Source organism: Rhinolophus sinicus, linkage group LG03 (genome assembly GCF_036562045.2).
Source record: "Rhinolophus sinicus isolate RSC01 linkage group LG03, ASM3656204v1, whole genome shotgun sequence".
Classification (NCBI taxonomy): Eukaryota; Metazoa; Chordata; class Mammalia; order Chiroptera; family Rhinolophidae; genus Rhinolophus; species Rhinolophus sinicus.
The window spans coordinates 96449540-96461001 of NC_133753.1; the positions used below are offsets into that span (position 1 = coordinate 96449540).

Consider the following 11462-nt stretch of genomic DNA (forward strand, 5'->3'; position numbering starts at 1 on the left):
CACAGCCCCACTGGTCCCAGAAAATAGGGGATTTCTTGGAATTTAACAGTGAAAGTAATGATTTCTTCTGGAACTGTGGAACCAAGAACTAAAGCTGTTTGTTTTGTTACCAGGTGCGGGAGGAACTTCCCAGCTCACAAAGCCACCATCTCTCCCTCTGGAGCCAGAGCCTGCTGTGGAAGCAAGTCCAACGGAAGCCCCAGCACAAATCAGAGAAAAATAGTAGGATGACCCCAGAGTAGGGGTTTCTTTGGCGAGCAAGTAGCAGATTAGGAAAGGTGACATTACAGGCAGGGTGGAGGCCAGCAGGTTCCCTGGGCGCCAGAGCCAGGTCCACGCCTGTGGAGCCCATCACCCAGGAAACGGGAGACAGCCAGGAGGTCCTTTCAGCACTGAGAGCTAGGCTCACAGCCCTCCGTATGTAGCTTCAGGGCACATGATGCTGTTTGCTCTTGAAAGGGTTTTCTCTCCTGACTGACTGACCTTCCTTTGTGGAAGAAAGTCAGAGACAGACCTCTGCTCAGCAGCCTCGTCCTGACGAAGCCTTGGCGTAGCTGAGGTGATGGGGCAGATCAGCCCCCAAGGCAGGCACAAATCCTGGATTAATAATTCAGCTCTGTGTAAGTTTAAAAGGAAAACAATGATGAAAAAAGCTCTAAATTGAAGCCAAATCCGTTGCACAGCCTGCTGCATATGCTGAAGGATCCAGGACAAGTCCGCGTCTTGTTGAGAGGTCGGGGGTGGGCAGAGTGCGGAGCCAGGGCTGCTGGCTGGTGTCAGCACCAGGGGTTACAAGAAAAGGCAGAGCTTCTTCACCAAGGAATTTTTATTTAAGACAATCAAGAGACCACTGAGGAAATGCTATCCACACATTTTCTATATGTTCTTTTTAGAATAAGATTATGTATCATCATCCCTCTGGGGAAAGTTGTTATTCAGGTATAAAAACGAGAGATCACAATAAAAACTTTAAAAAATAACCTATGATCACAGTCTTAAACCCTTACCTATTTCTAAGCCGACTTTGAAACTAGAGAAGGACGCTCAACGCCAAGTTCCTACTTGGTGCCAGCACAGCCTGTGCTGCAGCCCTGTTGGATGGTAGGCCAGCAGTTTGCTTCATGGTCAGTCCCCACTTTGCACTTAAAGTGCCGTTTAATCACCATAATTTGAAGGCAGAGGACTGACCTGCTGCCAAACCAAAGTATGTTCGGGGTTCTTTATATTATGACTGGCTCTGTTTTGACACTGAAGCAGCCGTTAACTGAGCAGAAAACTTTTCAGGTTTCGTATCTCAGACATAAACAGTGAGGTAACAAGCCGTACCCTTGTTCGTGCAGCTGGAATATGACAGAACTGGGTAACCAAGAAATGAGAAAGGCCACTGCTACGTCAATGTGGTCCAGTGTGCCTGTGACTGAAAAGGTCTGAGTGAGAAATAGTGAAGTGTAAGCTCAGACGGAGAGACGGACGGCAATGGGCGAGAGTCAGGAGGTAAAACCTACAGAAACCAGTGGCTGCTGGGAAGTAGCAGATAAGAACAGACTGCAGGGTGGACACCCACTGCTGGGCAGAGTTACACAGATTGGAGAGGAACATGGGGGGGGCTAGAGTCGAGTGTTGCGGAGTCTAGGCTTAGACATGTTTATATTTGAGACATCCAAATGACGACAGCCATTAGACATGTGTACAGCTAGGTTTCAGGTGTGAAATCTGGCTTGAAGATATGGATTCAGGAGTAATTTGGATGATAGCCGAATCCACAGATTTGAAAGTCACCCAAAGAAAGCTAAGACTAAGACGACGGGACCAAAAATGGAAAACCAATACTGAAAGGGAGAAGAGCCCACAAAGGAAACAGGAGAAGCAGGTGATGTAAGAGAAAAGCCAGGACAGTGGTGTCGGGCAAGGGTAAGAAAGAATAGCAGGAAGGGAACATAAGGCACCTGGCATTTCAGGCACAGCAATCTAGAAACACATGGTTTCCACATTAATTTGAGCTTAGTTTTTCTTAAAAAATAAATGCCAGGTTGTTCCCTGTCCCGTCTTTGGGACCTGTGGATTTGCAGTTTCTCATTCACTCTGGCGAGAACGGAGCTATTCTGATTTCTAGTATGTAGTTGCTCATGTCATTGCAATTTCTAACAGAATTAGGAAAAGGAGGTGAAGTACATAATCACAGATCAAGATGTGGTTTTAGATGGCTTAGAGGCAGGAAAGTGGAAGTCTAGACTAGCAAAGAGAAAAGTGCTCTTCTATTGAATATATTAGTACAAAACTGCATTCCAAACACAGTGAAACTTGGGAGTGTATTATTACCATGATCACTTTGGCCTTAGGAGAATCATTATTGTCTGGTAATGTCAGAATAGCTCACGTTGGGCCAGTCCTCTCATAGATAACAAATATAAACAGGCGAGTGACTATGAAACACTATCTTGGTTTAATTAAAAAAATTATTACATTATACCGTGAGGTTTGACATATATAAATGTAATCAAAGGACAAGGGAGTATGTGAAACTTGATGGTTGAAATGGTTTTATATTTTACATGATGTAGTACAAAACCAATGCTAAATAGTTTGTGAAGAGTTAAGGATGCATATTATGATAGTCCCTACGGAAACCATTAAAAAGATGCAAAGAATATAGCTAAATTGACAATAAGGAAATTAAAATGAAATTCTAAAAAATATTAATGAGTTCCCTGCTCTCCTAAAAAAGGGCAGGAAAGGAGGAATAGAGGGGGGAAAAAGATGGAACAAAGAAAAAATAAACAGCACATATTAAATGTAAATCCAATCATATCAATAATTACATTAAAATGTACTTAGACTAAAAATGTAATTGGACTAAACATTCTAATTAAAAAGCAGAGAAAGGATAAAAGATTAAAGCCCAGTTACTGCCATTAAAAATAAAAGAATGGAACAAGATATACGGTATTTTCACGTGTATAATGTGCACCCACGTTTTTGGCCCAAACTTGCAGGGAAAAAGATCTTTCAATTTTTTTATTCAAATTTTTATTTGTTTACATTTAAGTACCTTTTTTTTGGTATTACAAAGGAATTTTAGCATTTATTTTTTAACATGGTACAAGGAATTTTATGTAACAAATAATTATAAAACACTAAAATAATTATAAAACATGAAAAAACAAGAACAGATACAATGTATAAGAAATTTTATATCCCGGTAACAAATTTATGATATTTACGCATTACTGAAGGCCAAGAACTCTTCGTTGTTGCAAGTTCGTTATAAATTCAACAAAACCAATTATCGTATTCCAGGGTATTTTGCATATGGGTATCATTATTGATTTACAGAGTTACACTTTTAACTCATACGCATAAATAAAAGAATTAAAAACATTTATATAGATATGGAATTAGTACTTCCCATGTATAATGTTCATCCTTATTTTTCCCTCACAAATTTGGGCAAAAAAGTGTGCATTATACACGGCAAAATACGGTGCCATGCAAACTACAGGCACAAGAAGTCTGGAGTGCTATAGTAATGTCTAGAGTGCTGTCTTAATGTCAGACAAAGTAGACTTCAAAACAAGGAGTATTACCAGAAACAGTAATTTTCCTAACACTGAATTCAAAGAAATGATCATAAGGATGCTCAACAAACTTGAGAGTGCAATAGAGGAGCTTAGGGAGAACTTCAACAAAGAGTCAGAAGGTAAATAAAGAACCAAGCAGAGCTGAAGAATACAATAACTGAAATGAAAAACACTAGAAGGAATCAACAATAGATTAGTTAATACGGAAGAATGGATCAGCAACCTGGAAGGTAGACTAGTGGAAATCAACTGATCAGAACAGCAAAAAATGAGGATAAGGACCTCTGGGACAACACCAAGTGCACAAACATTCACATTATAGGGATCCCAGAAGGTGAAGAGAAAAAGGAACAGAAACTTTATTCGAAATAAATAATAACTGAAAACTTTCCTAACCTGGGAAAGGAAAGAGACATCCAGGTCCAGGAAGCACAGAAGAGTTCCAAACAAGATGAATTCAAGAGATGTACACTAAGACATATTGTAATTAAAAGGGCAAAAGTTATAAAGAGATAATTTTGAATGTAGCAAGAGGAAAACAACTAGTTATATACAAAGGAAACCCCATAAGACTATTAGATGATTTTTAGCAGGAACTTTATAGGCCAGAAGAGAGTGGCAGGACATCTTTAAAGTGCTGAAAGAAAGGAACCTACAACCCAGATAATTTACCTGGCAAAGTTATTCAGAATTGAAGGAGAGAGAGTTTCCCAGACAAGCAAAGACTAAAGGAGTTCACCATTAAGCCTGCTTTACAAGAAATATTAAAGGGTCTTCTTTAAGCAGAAAAGGAAAGGCCATAACCATAAATAAGAAAACATGAAAAATGAAACATGGTGAAGCCAAATATTTAATACAGCAAATAAGACATTTAAAAAGCTACTAACAAGGTCAAAAGACAAAAGTACCAAACTTAACACAAACTACAATAAGTAGTTAGAAGACATAGAAAACAAAGAGATCTAAAATATGACATCAAAAACAAAGTGTGGAGGAGGAATAAAAATTTAGTCCTTTTAGAATATATTCAAACTTAAATGCCTATCATCTTAAAATAGACTGCTATAGATATAGAATGATATACATAAACCTCATAGTACCACAAACCAAAAAGCCTACAAAAGATACACAATAATGAGAAAGGTACACAAACAAAACACTAAAGGAAATCAGCAAACCACAAGGGAAGAACTCAAAAGAAGAACAGAACTACAAAAACAACCAAAAAGTTAACAAAATGGCAATAAGTACACACCAATAATTATTTTAAATTTAAGAGAATTATGCTCTAATAAAGACAGGAGTAAAAAACATGACCCATCTATATATATACTGTTTACAAGAGACTCACTTCAAATTGAAAGATACAAACAGACTGAAAGGGGATAAAAAAGATAGTAAGACATATTAGGTCATAAAACATGCTTCAATAAATTCATGAAGATCGAAATCATACCGAGCATCTTTTCCAACCACAATGGCATGAAACTAGAAATCAACTACAGGAAGAAAACTGGAAAAAAACAAATATGTGGCGATTAAACATTCTACTAAACAACCAATAGATGACAACAAGAAATTAAAAACTACCTTGAGACAAACGAAAATGAAAATACAACTTTTCAAAATTTATGGGTGCATAAAAGTTCTAAGAGGCAAGATTATCAGCTATACAGGCCTACTCAATAAACGAGAAATCCCAAATCTAGTTTTATGCCTAAAGGAACTAGAAAATGAACAAAAAACAAAACCCAATGTAAAGAGAACGAAGGAAATAATAAAGATCAGAGCGGAAATAAACGAAAGAGATTAAAAAAACAACAGAAAACTTCAATGAAACTATGAGCTGGTTCCTTGAAAAGATAAACAGAATTGACAAACCTTTAGCTAAACTCATGAAGGAAAAAAGAGGACCCAAATAAACAAAATCATAAATGAAAGAGAAGTTACAAGTGACACCACGGAAGTACAAAGAAGCATTAAAGACCACTACAAACAATTATATGCCAACAAATCAATAATCTAGAAGAAATTGATAAATTTTCAGAAGCATATAACCTTCCAAGGCTGAACCAGGAAAAAACAGAAAATCTAAACAGACCAATTAGTAGCAATGAAATTGAAGCAGTAATAAAAAAAACTCCCAACAAATAAAAATCCAGGACCAGAAGGCTTCACAGGTGAATTCTACCGAACATTTAAAGAATTAATACCTATCCTTAAACTATTTAAAAAAAAAATCAATGAGGAAGGAATGCTTCCAAACTCACTCTATGAAGCCAGCATTACCCTAATACCAAAACCAGACAGACATTACAAAAAAAAAGAAAATTACAAGCCAGTATCCTTGATGAACATAAATGCAAAAATTCCCAACAAAATATTAGCAAACCAGATTCAACAATAATTAAAAGGATTGTTAAAATCCTTCATTTATCTCAGGGATGCGAGGATGATGGTTCAACATCCACAAATCAATCAACGTGATACATCACATTAACAAAATGAAGGCTAAAAAATCATATGAACATCTCTCAATCAATGCAGGAAAAAAATGACAAAATTCAACATCAATTTATGATTAGAAAAAATACCTCTCAACAAAGTGGATATGGAAAGACCATACCTCAACATATTAAAGGCCATATATGACAAACCCACAGCTAATTATCATACTCAGTGGTGAAAAGCTGAGGCTTTTCCTCTAAAATAGGATACAACAAGAATGCCCACTATTACCACTTCTACTCAACATTGTATTGGAAGTCCTAGCCACAGCAATCCGACAAGAAAAAGAAATAAAAGGGATCCAAATCAGAAAGAAGTAAAACTCTCATTGTTTGCAGATGACATAATACTATATATATTAAAAAAAGACCCTAAGACTCCACCAAAAAACTATTAGAATAAATGAATTCAGTAAAGTTGCAGGATACAAAATCTGTATGTCTATACACCAATAACAAACGATCAGAAGAAATTAAGAAAATAATCCCATTTGCAATTTCATAAGAAAAAAATACCTAGGAATAAATTTAACCAAGGAGGTGAAGATCTGTATGCTGAACACTATAAGACATTAAAGAAACTGAAGAGGATGCAAATAAATGGAGGGATATGTTGTACTCATGGATTGTAAGGATTAATATTGTTAAAATGTCCTCAGTACCTAAAAGCAATACACAGATTCAATGCAATTCCTATTATAATATCGATGCCTTCTTCTTAGAACTAGAACAACTAAGACTAAAATTTATATGGAACCACAAAAGACCTCAAATGGCCAAAGAAACCCAGAGAAAGAAGAAAGTGGGAGGTATTATATCACACTCCCTGATTTCAAACTACACTGCAAAGCTACAATAAAACAGTACAGTACTGACATAAATACAGATATATAGATCAATTGAATAGAATATTGAGAACCCAGAAATAGATCTCTGTTTTATATGGTCAATCTAAAACAGAGGAGGCCAGGATATTCACTGGGGTAAAGACAGTCTCTTCAACATGTGGTGCTGGGAAAATTGGACAGATACATGTAAAAAAATGAAACTGGATCACTTTCTTACACCACATACGAGAATAAACTCAAATGGATTAAAGACTTAAATGTTAAGACCTGAAATCACAAAACTAGAAGAAAACATAGGCAGTAAACTCTGACATCATCTTAGTATCTTTTCGGGTATGTCTCCTTGGACAAGGGCAACAAAAGAAATAAACAAATGGGACTACATCAAACTTAAAAGTTTTTGCACAGCAAAGGAAACCATCAACAAAACGAAAAGCCAACTTACTGAATGAGAGAAGATATTTGCAAATGATACACCCAAAAAGAGGTTAATGTAAAAAAAAATACAAGGAACTTATACAACATTAACACCAGAAAAGCACACAATGCAATTAAAAATTGCGTAGAAGACCTAAATAGACATTACTCCAAAGAGGACATACAGATGGCCAATAGACATACGAAAAAATGCTCAACATCACTAATCATCAGAGAAATGCAAATTAAAACAATGAAATACCACCTCACTCCTGCCAGAATGGCTATCAATAAATCAACAAATGCATGTTGGTGTGGATGTAGAGAAAAGGGAACCTTTGTCCACTGTTGGTAGGACTGTAAATTAGTGCAGCCACTATGGAATCAGTATGGAGGTTCCTCAAAAAATTAAATAGAGCTTCCATACAACCTAGCAATTCCACTTCTGAGTATTTATCTGTAGAAAACAAACGCTAACTCAAAAAGATATATGTAGCCCTGTGCTCAGTGCAGCATTATTTACAATAGCCAAGATATGGAAGCAATGTAGGTGTCTCATCGATAAGAGGAATGGATAAAGATGTGGTTTGTATATATACACACACACATACACGCACACACAATGGCATATTACTCAGCAATAAAAAAGAATGAAGTCTTGCCATGTGTGATGGCATGGATGGACCTAGCGGGTATTATGCTAAGTGAAATAAGTCAGAAAGACAAACACTACATGATATCAGTTATATGTGGAATCTGAGAAAACAAACCAACAAAAAACAAATGAATAAACAAAATAGAAAGACCCATAGATACAGGCAACAAGCTCATGGTTGCCAAAGGGGAGGGAATTAGGGATGGGTGAAATTAAAAAATAAAACAGAAGAGGGAGACATAGTATAGCATCATACACGGGAGTCATGAAGCTATTAGAGACAGCATTACACATGGTAAAAAAAAATGAGTTTCTTGTTAGAGACAATGCAAGCATTTGTATGATTCAAGTTGAAACCATCTTTTTAGTTTATTTTGATCTCATTCTTTGATTTTAAAATGATGAAATGTAGACCTGCCTGCCTGAACAAAGGTAAAATGAAGACGGATGGGGCAGCTAATGAAATAGAGTCCTATGAATTGTTTTACTCGTATGGTAGGCTGTAATAAGGACAGTTGAGCAAATATCCCCAGGGAAATGGGCCATGTTCATTCACTGGAAGATAAATATTGTTAAGATAAAAATTCTTCCCAAATTGGTCTATATATTCCTATCATAATCCCAGCAGGTTTGGGGGTAGAAATTGACAAGCTGGTTCCAAGATGTCATGGAAATACAAAGGACCTAGAACATCCAAGGCCGTCTTGAACCAAACTGAATACCTTACACTACCTCACTCCAAGACTTAACCATAATAGGAATTACGTAGCACTGGCCCAAGGATAGACAGAGCTAAAACAGCACAGAATCTATAAATAGACCGACAGTCATTTGATTTTTGACAAAGGCACCAAAGCAATGCAATGGGAAGAGGAATGGCTCTTAAACAAATGGTGCTGGAACAATTGGACAGCTGTGCAGAAAAAAGTGAATCTGATCCCAACCTAACACCATGCACAAAAAGTAACTCAAAGTGGATTCCAGACCTAAATGTACAACCGAAAATTATAAAGTTCCTAGAAGATGAAATTATATTCATGATACAGGAGTAGTTCAATGTTTCTCAGGACACCGAAGACCAGTAAGCCTTGAGGAAAATGAGTATCAATCTACAGACAGGATATATTCTGGGAGAATAGTCACAAAATATATCTGCAAGTATTTATATCCAGAATATTTGAAGAACTACAGCTCAAGGATAAAAACACTAACAACCCAAACAATAGCACATATAAAACTAACAACCCAACTGGGAAAAAAAAAAAAGTGGGAAAAATATTTGGACATTTCACAAAAATAGATGAATAAGCATGTGAAGTGCTCACTGTTCATCATCAGGGAAATGCAAAATGAAACCACAATGAAATACCACTATGCGCCCATCAAATGGCTGAAACTAAACACTGACAACTCCAAGTGTTCATGAGAATAAGCAAACTAACTGTCATAAAACACTGGTGGGAGTAAAATGGTCCAACTACTTTGAAGAAACCTTTGTCACTTATCCCATGATACACAGCTACCCCAGCAAGTCCACACCTATGGATTTTGACCCCAGAGAAATGAAAATGTCTACACAGACTTGCTGACAGCAACATTATTCATAAGAGCCCCAAAGTGAAAACCGCTGGGAATACTATTGAGCCATAAAAAGCAACAAACCACACAGAACAACATGGGTTAATGTCACAACATGCCGAATGAACGGAGCTTTATACAAAGGACTAAATACTTTATGATTTCATTTCTGTTAAGTTCCAGAACAGGAAAAACTAATATATGGTGAAAAAAAAGTATAATAGGGTTGCTTAGGGGGTTGGGGGTGGGACCAGGGGTGACTTCGAAGTGACACAGGTGAGGGAAACATTTTGTATCTGGATAGGCATTTGGGTTAGATAGGTATACACATTTGTCAAAACTTACTAAATAGTACACTTAAAATTTGTGCTTTCATTGTATGAAAAATTTTACCTAAAAAAAGAGCAAAAAATAAAATGTGAAATTATCATTGTGGTAGCTTTTCAATGATTTAATAGTTCTACAGAGTCCCAGGAAATTATCTATTAGGATTACTAATAGTAACCGACATTGCATTATGTGCCACGTACTGTGTGCACTAGCAGTCTTTAGTCATCGAGAACCCTGAGGGTAGGAACCACTATTAACCCATTTTACAGATGAGGACAGTGAAGCTCAGTAAGATGACTGGTCCAATGTCATCCAATACTTGCCATCTCAAAACCTTGCATAGAATTTGGATTCCTACTGATGAATCATTACCCCCACCGCACTCAAACTTGACCGAGAGAGTAAAATGCAAACTGAATAGACAGTACTGATTTTTGGCCGAATTTTCTCCTGCTTTTTTTGTGTTGCAGCTTTTCCCTGGGTGTTCAATCAATCTCAAGTGAATGCAAGAGTGAGAGAGAACATTTTCAGGAAGGCTCATTTTTCACCAGGCGTTCTTTCTGGTGCAGGACATTTTCAAACTTTTCTTCACATCAAACCACACACTTGTAAAATACAGTTCTAAGCAAAGGGCGGAGGGATCTGAGGCCCCACCTGTTGAGCGTACCTGCCCTTCCCACTCACTTCCGCATAATCTGTCCTAGGTGCCAGCAATTTTACTTCCAAAGCTTAGCCGACTGTAATGCGGGAGACCCTGCTCGCTGCGCCATTCGTCGTGCGGGGTGTCCGGTGGGGTCTCTGCTCCCGCTCCCCATACAAGAACGCAGGACATGGTGAGGCCAAAAAGGAACACCCACGGAGCCACAGGTAGGGGAGTCATACCACTATATTCTCTCTGGCGGCACTATACTCTCACTGGAGGCTGGATCCACACTGTCCACAAACCGCCATCCACACTTGCCAGCCCAGCCGCCATCTTCTTGCTAGCCCCCATTCTTTCTCTTCTCTTCTCTGCTAGCATAGCCACAGCAGTTATATTAGTGGCCAATGGCTCACTGGTTACAGCTGACGGCCAACTAGCCACAGCTGATGGCCATCCCATCACAGTTGATGGCCATTTACTACCTGAGCCAGCACCTGTCTATGTGAGGCCGAGAGCCTGGAAACTACTTTCTGGGGCTCTGCCCCCACACTCCACCCCTACAGGCTCTCGCCTCACAATCTATGCGACAAGCGTCTTCTGTGAGGGGCCCTGTGCAAGGAGCCTGGAGGTGAATGCAATATCCTGGACACAGCCAGGCTCTCTGGGCACAGCCAGGGTTTCTCAGGGCACCACCAGTACTTCTGGGCACGGCCAGACTTCCTGGACTTCTTAGGGTACCACTAGTTTCCCCGGGCACAGCTAGGATTTCTCAGGGCACTGCCACTCTCTGTGGGCACAGCCACACTTCCTGGACTCAGCCAGGGCTCTCAGGGCACTGCCACTCTATGTGTGCACAGCCAGACTTCCTGGACACAGCCAGGGCTCTCAGGGCACTGCCACTCTCTC

At 38.5% G+C, this 11462-nt stretch overlaps 1 protein-coding gene across 17 annotated transcripts in view; it reads left to right on the forward strand.

Moving 5' to 3' along the window:
* The window catches only part of BBS4 (Bardet-Biedl syndrome 4), a 55160-nt gene that overhangs the window by 39462 nt on the left and 4236 nt on the right, over positions 1-11462 (forward strand). For 15 of the 17 annotated variants that reach the window (XM_074328234.1, XM_074328236.1, XM_074328240.1 and 12 more), the window contains one exon: positions 114-5697. In XM_074328234.1, the coding sequence (XP_074184335.1) occupies positions 114-223 (110 nt within the window). In that variant the 3' untranslated portion in view covers positions 224-5697. Of the gene's footprint in view, positions 1-113; positions 5698-11462 lie in introns of those variants that run through there. The other 2 variants (XR_002137728.2, XR_012494860.1) reach the window with 1 other exon arrangement.